We start from the raw sequence: 14,928 nt of genomic DNA on the forward strand, positions 1-14,928 counted from the left end.
ACGCGCGTGTTGTTGTGGCTTAAGGATGATGCTCATGCGGGCGTATGGCGAACTCACAAGAAAACACTAGCCATGCAGACCGAGAGGTACTCGTCTGGAGGGCTGCAGAGCGGGTGAGGAAGGGTGCTCCCTTAAGTCTGCCACGAGTAGCTCGCTGTATTGCCTCTGCTACAAAACTGCTGAGGGAGAAAAGAAAAGTGTTGGAACGATTATCCAGTGACACGATTGTGTTCGGCCCTCTTCGCGGTCACGCTGTGGACTTCGCCAACATTCTGCTAACTAAAGTTTTACCGAATCGCCGTGTCAGGAATATTGTTTTCCTAGGCAACTACATCGATGGGGCACACCAGTCGCTGGATGTCCTCTTCCTTATCTCAGTGCTCGTTGTCTGCTCTCGGTTCCGTGTTGTACCCCTCATCGGCAAGCATGAAATGCTGTACCCAATCCAGCCGCAGAACTTTGGATCTCTCCGAAACGAGATGCTGTTGTACTGCACTCGCCAACACGTCCCCCTGGCGGAGTATGAGAAGATCATGAAGGAGTTCTTTGCGGTTCTGCCCATTGCGTGTGTGGTGCACAATTTCTTCTGTGTTGCTGGCGGGCCATCTTCGGGGTTTCGCTTTCTAGAGGAGATGGAGGCGAAGGCGGTGACGCAGGAGGCGCTGAAAGAGTTTGTCGTAAATGAGCCGATGGACGAGGATGAGGAGCGTATCGCGGACGGTAATGCTTTTGTCGTCTCGCAAGACAACGAAGCAGCGTTTCGCTATACATTCAATGCTGCTTGCAACTTCCTGAGCCGAAACAAACTGGCAATGTTCATTGTAGGCATGGAGTACCACACGAACTGGCCAGACTACGATGGTTTTGCTCGCCCGAACCACTACAAGGAATCCATCTACTTCCCCGGATATATTCTAGGTCGCATCCACCCCGTGACGCAGTTGCCGGCGGTGCTTTCGATGTTCTCTGCTCCGTCATTCTGCGGGGTGAACCGGAATAATGCGTGCATCGTTGAAATTGCAAACAGGCAATTGGAGGTGCAGGAGCTCGGCGTTTATGCGAGGCGCCCTCTAGTTACGCCCGGTCCGCAAGACCACGCGTTTTCCTGGGCGCAGCCTATGCTGGAGCGTGCAATCGTGGTCATTGCGCGGGAGATGATTTTTGGGATTAAGGCCGATGCAGCCCCTGAGATCGATGCTCACAAAGCGCGCTTGGAGGCAGTTGCTGTGGCCAAAATGCGGCGCATGTGTGTGCTTCTTCGGGCCCACAACCTCCCTCTCCCCGATGTGCCTAAGCTGACGTTCAACTGACGGTGCTAGGATGCGTCATTCAGCTATTAGGGTATGTCGGTGTGAAAATCCGTTGCCACTCCTTCGCTCGTCCATCTCGCCTGTTTGACGACGCTGTCCACGAGCCTCCCCCCGCCCTAAGTGTTGACATCTGTGCACATATGTGGTGTAAATTGGCATCAATGTGCCTCTTCTTTGTCGTCTCTGTGCGTAGGTGTTTGTGAGAGTGTCGTTTGTATGCTTGATATATATATATATATATATATTTTTGTGGAAAGCTCGACTTCTGTCTTCAGTCGCGGCTACATTCCGTGTCCAGTTTGTAGGACGTCAAAGCGGTTGGCTTTTGTCTGCGTGTGCCCATGTCTGCTCACCTCAGCCCCTGATGCGCGCGTATCGGACAACCGACACTGTCTAGTCTGATTGTCTTACACGGGAATGAACGATGAAGTTCGACAGCGTGTGCAATCTCGATTCCTCCGTAAGGGAAAACAAATGCAAATCTGCTGGTGTCTACGCTGTCAGTTTCTTCTGAGCAGATGTCCCGATTCGGATCTCAGAGGGCTGTACTCTTCACGTCTCCACCTGTTGTCCCTGACCACTTTCGCGGTTGCACGCCTCACCCCAGTGATGTGAGTTTCACCACGTAGCGACGGCGCACCTATTTCCCTGACCCTCATCTCAGCTTTCTACACCACACAACTCGCCCAATCGGTACATCAACCAGGAACTTTGAAAACGTTGCGGTGAAAGCGATGTCGCGTTTGATGCCACACTACTCCAAGGCGAAAACAGCCTTTCTGTGCGTTGATCTCCAAAAGGGGTTTAGCGAGCGCATTAAAAGTTTTCCGAACTGCGTCTTTGTGGCCAACCGACTGGCGCGCATGCATGAGATACTCCCTAAGCACACCAAGTACATCGTCACAGAGCAGTATCCAAAGGGTCTTGGCCGCACTGTGGCGGATATTACGTTGCCGGAAAGCGCTCACATGATTGAGAAGACACGCTTCTCGTGCATTGTGCCCGAAGTGGAAAAGCTCTTGGAGGATGTGGAACATGTGGTTGTCTTCGGCATCGAAGCGCACGTCTGCGTTATGCAAACCGTGGCAGATCTCTTGGATATGAACAAGCATGTGGTTCTCCCAATGGATGGATTGGGTAGTCAAAAGCAGACAGATTTTAAGGCAGCAATGAAGCTTATGCGCTCGTGGGGTCCGAGCTGCGAGCTGACTACCTCCGAGTCGCTTCTGCTTCAGATGACAAAGGATGCCATGGACCCCAATTTCAAGAAGATTGCAAAGCTGCTCAAGGACGAGCCACCGATTCCACTCTAAGAAACTGCACTTTGACCAAAAACGCTGTGCACATGGACGCGACAAGGGGGGATCTGAGGCAGCGATCACGTAACAGTTTCGTTGGTCCTCTACCTTTCTTGCTTCATGGCTTGCCCATCACCTGTGTAAATATGCTTGCTTCACTGCTGCCTGATGGTTTAGCAAACAGCATTTGTTTCCCCCTTCTTTTATTCGAATACGAATCTGGTAGTGCCCGTGGCCCTGAAAGGAACAGGACCCCATTACAACAGTGATCTGTTTCTATTCTCCCTCTACCCTGGTTTTATCGTGCTGGTTTTTGTTTTATGAGGTGTTTCCTCCACCCTCATTTCGTTGTAGGGAGTGCAGCGAAGCGGTGTTTTCCATCGGCTTGAATCTCTTTGTTTTCCCGTCTTGTCTGAGGCTCAGCTCACGCGTTCCTTTGGAATGTCTCTCGGAATGTCGGGAATGAAAAGCTGCAGTGTCCAACATCAAAATACCTTCCCCACTTACCCCTCACCCAAAAAAAAAACGATAAGCAAGGAGTATGTTCGTTCAGCGTGAGGCCATATGGAGTAATGGGTGATATGCACGCAAGGGATCGGAAGAATTCATTGCTCTTTTTTTTTGCGTTTTCGACCAGCTGTACGATCCTTAGCGAGTCTGTTTGAAGTCTAGCGCCGGGCTTCCGGGGCTCTTTACACTAGCAGATGCCATAACTGATCACTGCTTCTCTCCGTCCGCACACCTTTCGTTGTTCCGTTCGCCCAAACGGACGGGGGAGGCGGGAATACAGCTACTTGTTGGGAGTGATCTTCGTTTGCTGTGATGCCCACATTTTTTATCCACTCTCTCTCTCCTTACCTTCATTTTCTTGATGTTTTCGCTCGGTTCACATGCGTCGAGCGTTTGGCAGCGTATTGCTGGGAGGGGTTTTTGTGCGCGGACTCGTAGCGTCCAGGATGAGTGCGGAGTTCTCCCTGCTACAGCATCTCGGTGTCAATGTAGACAAGTGCGATATCCCCGATAGAGTGGCCCCTCGCCCGTCTTCGGAGAAGGAGACGCTTCGGGTGTGGGCGCCGACACAGCACCCGCCGTCAAAATGCGGTGCACCCGAGAAAGCACGCGTGGTGCTGGAAAAAGGTCGCATGGGTGCCCACCACCGCTATGCAGACCCTACTGGGGAGGTTCTTCTGGGTTGCAAAAATGGGGCTGAGGTTCAGTGTATTGTCTACAACTCCAGGGTTCCCTCAGTCTACGGTGTCAACAAGCAACTTGCTGAGAGGAAGAAGGCTGAGCGGGAGCGGGAGAAGTCCCCCGCCGAAGTTGGCAGCGGTCTGCAGATAGGCAGAGACGAAGCTAAACGAGAGGAAGCGCGACGGCAGCTGCTGCTGGAACTGCATCGGTGCAACCAGGAAAGGGCACGTCTGAAGAAAGAGGAGGAGCTTCGCGAGCGCGCTCGGCGCATAGCACATGAGCGCTCATTTTTGGAGTACAACGCTAGCAGAGCAATTCCCAGGGGGGAAAAAGTACTGCAAGATGGAGCCTTGCGCCAAGCAGTGGCAGAGGTTTCCCCCAGACGAGAGGAGGACGGTGGAGCAGGCACACATGCGAACGTACGGGGCGCTTCGACTCCATGGAACAGTAAGGATGATGACGACCGGCGTCGCTCCGCTGTAGCGGAGCGCGCACGCCAACTTGCCGAAGAGAACTTACGTGTTGCGGAGCAGCGACGTGTGGAGCGCAAAGCACAGGAGGAGGCCGATCGTAGAAGGGCACAGGCAGAGATCGCGAAGCTGCAGTGGCATCTCGCAGAGGAACATGCGAGGGATGTGGAAAGGCAGCGTAGCGATGCGGAGGAAATGCGGAGTGCTTTAGAGACCGCGCGCGAGCGTCAGTGTAGGGGTAACACCGCCGACTCGCACCGACAAGCGAGTCCGTCTGGGTCCCTTTTCGACGAAGTGGAGAGGCGAGAGCGGGAAGGGGCGATTCGGGCGCGGCAGAAGCTGGTGGAGGACATGGCCTTCAATGTACAAATGGCTGCGCAGAAGCGGGAGAGCGAACAGGCCGAGCGGGAAAGAGAGCGACAGTATGCTGCAGAGCGCGCCAGGGCAGAGCTGGAGAGTTTTCAGCGTGACGTGGCTCGCGCACGCGAGAAGCGCTGGCAGGAACGTCTGCGGCTACAAGAAGCGGTCGAAGCGGCTGCAAAGAAGCGTCAAAAGCACGCGGATGCCGCCCGGTTGCGAGAGCCATCGGTGGAGCCGCTGCTTTTTTGGCCTGCCGCACAGTCGCCGCGATCGGAAGAGGCAAAGAAAGCTGAAGCCCGCCGTTTTCATGAGGATCTACAGCGACAGGCAGAGAAGAAAGTCAAGGATCGTGCTCGGGAGAGGGAGGCAGAGCGGGCAATCGACCGTGCACTTGTCGAGTACGATACCCGCTCGGCGCAGGAGACTCTGGCGCATAAATACAAGGGTGCAAAAGAGAAAGCAGAGAACTTCCGGCGCGCTTTGGAGGCACAAATCGCGTTGAAGCGTGCGGGGTCCGAAGGGGAGGAAAGGCCACGTGCTCCTATGAATGTCACACACGTCCCCGCTACACAAGCAATGATACGGTACCTCTGTCCCGTGACGGGGAGGCTCTTGCCTGCCAGCGCTTACGACTTTGGCGCTCTACGAGGACGTAGCCGGCAGCGAATCTAGTTCAATCGCGCGACCAACTGTGCTGCACTTTTTTCCAGTCGTTATGTTTACACTTCTTCGTTTCCCAATAGAGACAACGCGCGTGTATATATGTGTGTGTGTGGGGGGGGGGGGGGTGGGGGGAGGAGCCGGTGGCGTGCCGCCACCTCTAGCCATAGTGTAAACAAGGTAAAAGGCCAGGGCGGTGTCGCGCAAGTTGCTTTGTTCAGCTATCTTCGCTGGTTTATACCTTTTAGATGACGCACCTGTACCTTCAAGTATCGTTCTGAGAAATCAAAGCGGCGACAAAAAAAAGGGAGCAACTGCCAGGGAGGGCAGCATGAAAGAGGCTCTGAAGTCTTCTGAGGAGGTTCATTTTACTGTATCGGCTTTTATCGTGGGTGAAGGGACGAGGGGGCAGTGTACTATGCAGCGCCGTAAGCGTCAGTCTTTTTACACAAAGGGTTGCTCAGTTCGCTCTCATCATTTTCTGGACGCATTCGTCAAGGCGGCATGTATTTCACGTCCTTTTTTTTTTTTGGAATATGGTTCTCTTCCCGCACAGGCCGGCACCGTCTGCGTCACTTTTGCAAGCACAGGAGCGGTTCGCGCGCGCACACACATACACAAAGGCGGTGTGTTCCATACCCATTTTTACTAACGCGCTGGCGAGCAAGAGGCGTAGTATACAAAGAAGTCCTCACGAAAAGGTGCACGCTTCGGGAAAGCCGGCTGGCTCAAGTGCGAGGGCTGAGTCTCTCACTGATGGTGTCGCCCTCGCTGCTGTGGCGGGAGGAGAAGCTCAATTGATACCGATGGACGAACTGAACTCCAAAGTCGCACCGCTTGAGGGCTTTCGGGTTAGGGGCATCCCGATACAGGATTTTTACGTAACCAATCTTGAAAGACAATTGCTGCGGAGGGCGGCAATGGAGAAAACTCACACCTGCTGTTTGGCTGAGACACAGCCACCCACTGCGCACGCAGGTGGGGAGCGGTTATTAGTGCGGAGTGTGCTACGCGATTCCGTGTACGTGTTTCTCTCTCTCATCATGTTTCTGTGCCTCGTAACCCATATGCTTGACTAACAGCAAGTACATGTGGTCGATATGCGCCTCATTACTGCCTGTGGCACATGGTTGCTCGCGTCTATTTGGTGCCTTCCCTGCTGACTTCATGCTCTTACTCCTGCTGTGTACTCTGTGATTTTCAATAGAACGCAGCGCCTTGCTCAAGGCGTTGGCCTCGCTGCTTGTGTGGCGGGGCAATAGTTGGGGGCCGGTTGCTTGCTCAATCAGTCAATGTCTTGCGAGCCATTTTTTTTTTTCGACTGTAGGGTCCCGACGGTCGCTAACAGTGATCTCTATGAAGGGTTTCCGCGTCTCCAGGCGAAAACCAAAAATACAGCCCCGCGCATGGTTCTCCGTTCTGTGCGCTGGGTATTACCGCTTCCACCTATGTTCTGTCGCAATTTGTTCCTCTCTCGCCCCCTTTTTACCCCGGTGCCTCCTCTCTAAACATGAATGTCAGTGGGCATGCAGGCGTGGTTGATGGTACAACAACTCACTACACGCCCCCCCCCTCCCCTGATCCCTCGTAGAACAAGCATGCAATCGGTTCTTCCGTACACCACAAACCCGGCGCAGATGGCGTCTATCGAGAAGCTGAAGCTCATAAACCCTTCTTCGCCAGCCGCCACTGGGCCGTACGTGAGCGTGCGGGAACCAAAGCTCGTTGTCGGAGGACTGTTGCACAACTGGGATGCCGAGGCGGCGCATACTCTTCTTAACGCACCAAAGGCTGTGCAAACCTGGGATTTATCTTGGACTGAGAATGAAACCAACTGGGAGCAGCGGGTGCACCGCTGCACCTATCCAGAAGAAGTAGAGGATCTATTGCCGGCAAAATGGATTGGCTACCGTATTCAAAGCGACGTGGATGAGACACTTGCTCGTGTTTGTAAACTGTGCACCGCCCTGGTGGACAAGTTTGTCTCACTCTCGCAGGGGAACAACGCGAACGTGTCAACCTCGAAATGGCGGCAGCGTCAGGCTCTGTATGACAGGCTCGGTGCTGTCATGGAGCTGCTTGAGGCGTCCGTCGGCGAGGCGATCCCAATTCTGAAACTCAAAGACCCAGAGTTCATCCAGAACTGTTGGAGCCAGATGCAGGATGACGAGCGAGTAGAAATTATGTGCGCGCTGGGTACCAGAGAGTATGAGTAGGTGTGCATTTTAGAGAGAACACTTTCCTGATGTTTGCCTTGGGTTGCTTAGGCTTCTTTTTTTCCTACAAGTTTTCGCATCTCTTGCGCATCGCAGAGGTGCGAAAAGTCTGGTTGTGATGTAGCTACTTTGTGAGTTGTTACACACCACAGCTTCCATGGGGAAGCGTCAGGAAGGCTGACGGTGGCACTCTCCCTTTTTTTTCTCTTATATGTGCACACCACCTTCGATAGAGCGTACAAGGTAATGGTTGTGTGCGATATACATCTCTTTTCTCTTAGATGTGCCGATATATCCACATAGAGCACAAAATATCCAACACGAAAGCTTTTGTAGCGGAATGCTGTGGTAGTGTCTGTCCCAGGGATCTGTGGGCATTCTGAGGATATCTCCGCATAATTTCCCGCTTCAAAGGGCCCCTATAATCTCTGAGGCTCCGCCGACTTCGCGGCGGAGCTGCTGGTCGCGCCAACTGTGCTATCTAAGCTGCCATTTCCGCTCCTATCCTTCCCAATTCATCTACTCTGTGGTGTGTTGCTTCCAAGCCTTTCGTAGCCGCGTTTACACGTCGATGCTGCACTAGTGATATCGAGAGAAGTTCTGCTATGCGGCGCTTTACAGCTCACCTTCAACCACTTACATTCGAGGCCCTTCTGTGCGGAACACATGCTGCGTTGCCAACCCCAACTCATATCGCAGCTGCATGTTCTCGCGCCAAAGAGGAGTTTGCGTCGAAGTGCAGCACGACCGCGCCGCTGCCAACGATGCTGACGTCAGCTATTATAGCAAACCACCTGCTGAGCAACAACCTCAGAGCTGCCGCGGCGGTGTTAGCGTCGCACCCCTCTCAGCAACAGGTTCTGAATGGGGTGCACGATTATGTTGCGCGGCATCCTGGTGCGTTCGCATTGTCTACTCTGATCGGCATGTCAGAGGAGGCGCAGTATGTGAGTGCGGGGGCAACGGCCACTTTTTTGTGCGTGGCTGTCAAGCAGTTTCTTAGCAGCTTACCTACTGGCTTGGTGGAAGGGAACGACGCTGCCGCGTGGGACGAACAGCGCGAGAGCTTGCGCTCTCGCATTATGCGGCATATTCGCTTCCATCCCCTTAGCGCATCCCCTCTCCTCGGCTCTCTCTGCGCAGTAAGCCAAGGCTGCGCAGGGCACCGCGATGACGTGGTTGACGCCATGCAAATTGCCATGCGTGAGCGCTCGATGAACCCACAGGACTTCGGGGCCGTGCTGGATATCGTATGGAGATCCGGAGAGCCGCGGCGCGTCGCGACGATGTGGGGGTGGATGCGGCACACCTCAGCTTGCTGGGATGCTTCCGCAGCTTCGGTGGCTATCATGGCATTTTCGGAGCTCCGGCAAATGAACGAGGCGGTAGCATGCTTGCAGAAGCTTGCGGAGGCAGACTGCGATCCGACGATTGGCGCTCAGGTTGCCTTTGTAAGGTCACTAGGGAATCGTTCGCCTGCCTTGCTTCAGTACGCAGTTCGGTTGGTGCTTCACTGGCACCCGTCCAACGAGCAACTGTGGCGAGGGGAGGCTCAGCTCGTCGGTATGGAGCTGGCGAAAGCTTGCTGCACATCCGGCGAGCTCACTGTTGCCATGGAGATGCTGGAACAGATGGTGGCGACGAACATGAGTGTGCCAGAAGAGCTAGGCACATTCATGCTGCGACCAGGTGCTGCGGTGCTCGGTGCGCAACTCTGCTCCCTAGTGGTCGCGAGCAAGGCACTCCAGGAATTGTTCATCGACGTTCCGTTGCGGTTGCCCCACCTGGGGGAGAAACCAGAACTAGTGGGGCTACTACTACTACTTGGCATGGCGGTGAACCGTCTTCCAGAGGTTTACGACGCCCTGGAGAAAGCATCGTTGACGGCTGGTGACTTTCAAAGCGCCCTTGAATGGTTTACGAAGGGAGGTGCTCTGAAGACGACAAGCCCAGCAGCTGTGCTTGCCTGTGTGCGGGAGGCTGGTGCGCGAACAGGCTGTCTGGTCCCCAAAGAAATGGAGTCGTGGCTGCAGCTGGCGACAGAGATGTAACCCGGGAAATGTGAATATGCAGAGAGTCTTAGTCGGTTGTGTCTTACTGTCTGCGCTAGTGATTATGAAGAGCAGAGCTTCCTCAAGAATCACATTTGACTCTTTCTATACGGATGTGGAGGGAGGAGGGGGGTGTCCAGTGGATTCTGGGCAATAATAAAGTAGGGAGGGAGGATGGAAAGCTCCGAGCAAGCTTGAGTTTCCCTATTTATAGCGAGCTGAGGGGTTGATGTGATGACGCCCGACCCACGTCTGCACTGCCTACTCCGTAATTGCTCTCATAGGGGGCAGGTTAGTGCAGCTTCACTCGACGGCGGAGCTTTTTCCCCTGGTATTCATGACTCCCTCAGCCGGGTGGTGGGAAGATGAATAGTCGAGAGCTGAAGAGGCAATGGCGTCCTAGTCTGCGCATCTGCATCTTTACACCCATACATGAAAGTGAAGGAGGCACAAACCTAAACGAGTCGGAGTCCACTCACGAGTTTTCGTGGGATTTCAGTGGTTGGCGTGCTGCAGTGCATATCACTCTCGTGAATTCTCCAGCGACTGCCGCGCGATCACCTCCTACCGCAAGCGGTGGGGCTGGGGCTTCTTCTAGCCTTTGTACATGCACCTGTATTTGTTTCTCAGCCTCCCTGCATTCTTTTGCTCTTCTCAATCAACGCGGGCTTCTCAACGAAACGGTGTGACTCACGTCTTCGTCTCTCATTTTCTCCATGAATTGCTGACAGGCGACACCACAGCGCGCGGTTCTGCGTTGACTCCGCACCGTCTTGCATCCAATGGAGAGGCAACATTGTATTTGCCTGGTCCACGAGCTTTGACTTGCTGTGCGGACCAAAAACCGCGGGGACATCACTGACAACCAAGCACAATAGTATCAGTGGGCTTCCCTGTCCTCCCCAGTGTAGTCAAGTTGCTCCCCTAAAAGCTATATCTTTCAAGTAAGTGCCGCAAGACCACTACACGCAGGCCTGGGAGCTCCGTGCGCATCCTCTCTATCACTCTCTCTGTTTTTGAGACAGACGGATGGGCTGAGGAAGTCCACGAAAAATGCGAGTGCTCGCGCCCAAAGGGGGTATCGTTACCATCGGCGGCGAAGGATAGTGGGTTGCAAGACTCGGTGAGTTGGACGGCTTTCTCGAAGATGTTTGCGCAGTTCTCCGTGAAGCGGAGCGCATCGAACAGCCAAAGCCTTTCTTTGGCGTGATCTGCTAATACCCGTCTAGTGCTATGTCGGGGTGTGCTGTGCTGGGAAGATTGTGTTTCAATCAAGTGTTTCAGAACTGTGCCGCAGGAAGAGAAGATGTGCGGTACTGCACATTGTGCGTCTCTCTAGAGCGGAACTCACCTCTGTGGAGAAGCTCGCCTCGTCACGAATTGGGGCCAAGTTCACGATGCCGCCACCGGGTGAGGAGGATGGCTCTGTTGCACCGGCTGAATTGCTTGGCCTGGCAGAGCGAAGCGGCAAGCGCGCCGAAGTAGAGGTGTTTAGGGGTCTCGAGTCTCATGCTGACGTGCACCTGTGGCGGTGTCGAATGCGCCGAAGGGCAGATTCAGCAGGTGAAGAGCGGCGGCAACAGGGTTATTTATCCCCTTTTTTTCTCCGATGGTCGTGGTCAAGACACAGGGGTTTGCGTGCGCTTGTATAAGCCAGATGATGGTGCTGCACGGCCTCTTTATGTAAAAGGTGTGTAAGCACGCAACCCCAACCAATCTCACAATAAACAGAGAACAGAGGCGAGAGTGACACACCTAGCGAGCAGCACTTCGTTTGCTGGGCACCGCCAGTTTCAGCCGTGATGGTGATGTATTCTGGGGTGTGAGGGTCGTGGCTGCATGTGGTGTGGGAAATGGGCGATGGGGTTCTCGACGGCCGTGTCTAATGAGGCCATCGTAGAAGCTGAGGAGGTCGATCAGAGGTACAGGAATGCCCTTTGGCCTTTACGATCGCTACTAGGCGTCCCGGGATAATGCGGAGCTTCCACCTTCTCTCTGTCGGTAGTATTCGGCTACTTCATGCGAACGAGGGGTAGTATCATTTGGTTGCAGTGGTTGCCACCAAGTGGGCGCGTGCCTGTTTCCGAAAAGGTGATTTCTGCGCCGAAAAGTATTCACCAGCTAGACAGATCGCCGCCCCCCCTTCCCCCCCGACGGGATTCTGGCTGAGCTGCGCCTCTTGCTGAGCGGCTCGCGCGCAGCAGTACAGAGTCTCCAAGAGGGTTTGTTTCACTCTGATGAAGTTGAGCACTGCGTTGTCTGAGTGGTGGTGGTTATCGGAGATACCTGCGAGTTTGCATCATTCGCGCATTTGCCGCTGGGGTTGCGCAGCGCACGTCCCTCGAGAGGATAAAACCCCTGCCCCCATGGCAACCGCGCCTCAACACCGGCCGGGTGGTTTACAGAACGTTTTTGGTCACCCCAGACTAGGCTTTGGGCACAAAAGTGAACGCAGATGTCAGAGCGGATGTTGAAAGAGAAGGCGGTAAAGAGTGTTTTTTTTTTTTTTCGCCGGGTTGCCTCTGCGTGACACTTCTCGACCCCCCGTCTTGTGCAGGTGCGCTGAGGAGGCGCTGTATGTGTCTACTGTTGGTGCTGCAACCTTGTCAAGAAACCGTCTAGACGATGCCAGATGAGCTCCTTGAGTTGTCACGTACAGCGGAGACGACGGCGACACTGGTGTGCACTCTACACGATGTGGTTGCGAGCGTCGCGGTAAAGGCTCTCTCATATAGCTGCAGCAGAGAGCGAAAAAAGGTGTCACGGTCCACCGGATAGCACAGGAAGACAGTCGCATGAGAGAAAGGTGTGCGATGAAGTAGTGCCACGCGGGGATTTCTATTGCCCTTACGCTCACCACTTTTGTGTGGCATCGATTTGTTTGATATGTTTTCATGGTGTTCAGCCTTTCGCGCACCGCGTGGCATACTCGCTTATGTGTGTCCGTCTGGCGGCTTTTTCGTCTGTGTTGTGGCCTTTTTTTTTCTTCCACCATTCTTTTTTTCCCTGCTATCATGCACGCACACACACACACACTCACATACAGACGTCATCGACAATCTTTGGTCTACTCAGAGGGCGGGGGGCTTCCCTGGAATTCCACTTCCTTTCTTCGTGTACATTCGACTAAGCGGCCATTGATGTGTCGCTTCTACTGTTTTTTTTTTAATCTCTCCTCAAACCATAACGGATCAGCGATACTAGCGTTATTGTCTGCCGACTCGCCGTACTATTTCGGGCAGAGGTACCTGAATGCCTGTGCACACACCGTGAGTTTGTATGGTCTGCTGGATCTAGGGCGGGACCAAACTCATCTTTTTCTCGCCGCCCGCAAACGGATTGGAGGCCTATTCTCGGCGTCCGCTGCTGCACACGCTTATCTTTGTGTGTGTGTGTGTGTCTGAAGCCTCACAGGGGGGCCCCCTACGTGGGCCCAGTGGACTTCTGCTTTTCTGCACCCCTGTTATTTTTCTTTCTTTCCTTTATTGTCCACCTTTGAACACATTCAAAACGCCCTCACCACCCGCATATGTGTGCTTTGTTCTGATCGGACCACTGAGGGTTGCGTCCATCGATGGTTGAGCGCAAGGTGCCGTCGAAAATTCTTCGTAGAGCGGAAAAAAAATGAGTAGAGACCACGCCAAAGGTGCGGCGGCGGCGAACGCCCCACCACTGGAGATGCTCCAGAAGCTGCAGCTCTTTCGGTCGACACTGGTTAACTTTTTAGAATGGCGTAACTTCAGCGATGTGGTTCACGGCTGCTACGTTCGTGTGCTGCTGGAAATGCGTAGCACCGAAGAGAACCGGCGCGAGAGTCCTGATAACTACTACATCGCGCTTGTCAAGGGGGCACAGCGCGGGCCAGTTTATTCCGGCTTCTCCGCCGATGCCGTAACCACAGAGTGGCACATTGTGATTGAACTGCCGCCGTGTTTCCGCTCGACACAGAATGGAAACGTCGTGCAGCTGAATTCCATTTCGAACTCCCCTTTTAGACAGGCGGAGTACCAGAACTGGGTGGACATGACGAACGAGACTAGAGAGTTGTCGTTTCCGAGCCTCCCGCAGCTCCAGTTCCGCCTAGGGATGCTAGAGGAGCACAAGCAGCAGGCCCTCGCTCCAGAACCACACCGTCGTCGGAGCGGCGAGGACATGCACACTGCTGCGCTGAGAGAGCGGGCAGTGATGGAGAAACGAGATCGCATCACCCAGGACATAATGGCGACGCACCTGAAGTTGCGCAGAATCGACCAGCTGAAGACGCTCTCGCTGGAGGATCTGCAGGAGGTGGAAAGAGAGATACTCGACTTGATCACAGGTGTGCGTATTTCGATCAATGAACGCTCAAAATGCATGCTATGCCACAATCGAATCTGCACGGAGATCTGCTACCCATGCAAACATCAAGTCCTATGCAAGGACTGTGCCAAATCAATCCATGGGCAATGCCCTGCTCCGAAATGCAAGACACCTGTGCAGTACACGTTCGAGGCGTTCACATCGTAGCGCGTGCGCGCTCCTCTCCGTGCTGAAAGTCGTATCCAAGGACAGTTGTCTATTGTCTGTTTACCAGCATTGTCTGCCTGATCCCCACTTATTCGAGATCTCACCGCCGCCGCCGCCTCCCGCCTCCCGCCTCCGCCTCCCCCTTTCCAAAGAAAAAGAACCGCGGTCCCTTCAAACGTGGCCACTTTGCAGGGGCCTCATTTTTTTTTTCTCCGCCTGAGGTGGTGCCGTTTCTCTGAATAAACTATTTTAGTGTTATGTGGCAGTCCTCTTGTTCTGTTTGATGCACTCGAAAGGAGGGACATCCACATGAGTTTGGCGATTGTGTTGGCGACTTGCACTTTCTCACACCCTGTGTTTCTGCCTTTATCTTGCAGTCCTCTCTCTCTCACAAGAACGGCGTGGCAGCGTCAGGCGAGCAGAGCGCGTGCTGTACTGCGCCTCTCGCCTCTTTTCCCCTCTTCTCAGCCCGTGCTTGTGCGGACTCTTGATCTATTTTTGATGACTGTGTTTTCTTCGCCTAGCACTTCTTCGTATCACCAGATTCTGATGGGTTGTTGCCGTTTTGGTCGTATGCCTCTCCGTGTTGCGGCGGCGTCCGCACTCCTCTTGCTGGATGAGCACAGCAGTGTGGCGTGTCTTTTTTTTGTACATTCTGTTTGTCTGCCGTTCTGCGTTGGCATTGATTGTCGCCTTTACGGTCATCTTTCATTTTGAGTATACACATGTATAGACGATTCTGTTGTTCGCTGTCCTGCAACAGGGGAGGGGGGGGGAAGGGACGGGCAGGGGGAGCGAGGCTCACACTTGCACCGGCTTCGTGTGCCTCCGTATGGCTTCGTCATGTTTTTTGCTCTGCTCTGTTT

General features: G+C 54.0%; 6 protein-coding genes across 6 annotated transcripts; all 6 read left to right on the forward strand.

The window, feature by feature from the left end:
• Positions 1-44: 44 nt before the first annotated feature.
• Positions 45-1,310, forward strand: JKF63_07453 (uncharacterized protein; the record flags this gene model as incomplete). Its single annotated transcript, XM_067903391.1, has 1 exon — positions 45-1,310. One exon carries the CDS (start codon positions 45-47, stop codon positions 1,308-1,310), a length of 1,266 nt encoding a protein of 421 aa, XP_067758816.1.
• Positions 1,311-2,044: 734 nt separating this feature from the next.
• On the forward strand, positions 2,045-2,623 carry JKF63_07454 (uncharacterized protein; the record flags this gene model as incomplete). The annotated part of the gene is made up of 1 exon (XM_067903392.1): positions 2,045-2,623. One exon carries the CDS (start codon positions 2,045-2,047, stop codon positions 2,621-2,623), a length of 579 nt encoding a protein of 192 aa, XP_067758817.1.
• Positions 2,624-3,564: 941 nt separating this feature from the next.
• Positions 3,565-5,301, forward strand: JKF63_07455 (uncharacterized protein; the record flags this gene model as incomplete). The annotated part of the gene is made up of 1 exon (XM_067903393.1): positions 3,565-5,301. The coding sequence occupies one exon, from the start codon at positions 3,565-3,567 to the stop codon at positions 5,299-5,301; it is 1,737 nt and encodes a 578-aa protein (XP_067758818.1).
• Positions 5,302-6,095: 794 nt separating this feature from the next.
• On the forward strand, positions 6,096-6,368 carry JKF63_07456 (uncharacterized protein; the record flags this gene model as incomplete). The annotated part of the gene is made up of 1 exon (XM_067903394.1): positions 6,096-6,368. One exon carries the CDS (start codon positions 6,096-6,098, stop codon positions 6,366-6,368), a length of 273 nt encoding a protein of 90 aa, XP_067758819.1.
• Positions 6,369-6,887: 519 nt separating this feature from the next.
• JKF63_07457 (uncharacterized protein) lies at positions 6,888-7,505 on the forward strand (the record flags this gene model as incomplete). The annotated part of the gene is made up of 1 exon (XM_067903395.1): positions 6,888-7,505. The coding sequence occupies one exon, from the start codon at positions 6,888-6,890 to the stop codon at positions 7,503-7,505; it is 618 nt and encodes a 205-aa protein (XP_067758820.1).
• A 5,675-nt stretch (positions 7,506-13,180) lies between these two features.
• Positions 13,181-14,062, forward strand: JKF63_07459 (uncharacterized protein; the record flags this gene model as incomplete). Its single annotated transcript, XM_067903396.1, has 1 exon — positions 13,181-14,062. The coding sequence occupies one exon, from the start codon at positions 13,181-13,183 to the stop codon at positions 14,060-14,062; it is 882 nt and encodes a 293-aa protein (XP_067758821.1).
• Between the last annotated feature and the right edge of the window lie 866 nt (positions 14,063-14,928).

Source organism: Porcisia hertigi, chromosome 12, assembly GCF_017918235.1.
Source record: "Porcisia hertigi strain C119 chromosome 12, whole genome shotgun sequence".
Classification (NCBI taxonomy): Eukaryota; Euglenozoa; class Kinetoplastea; order Trypanosomatida; family Trypanosomatidae; genus Porcisia; species Porcisia hertigi.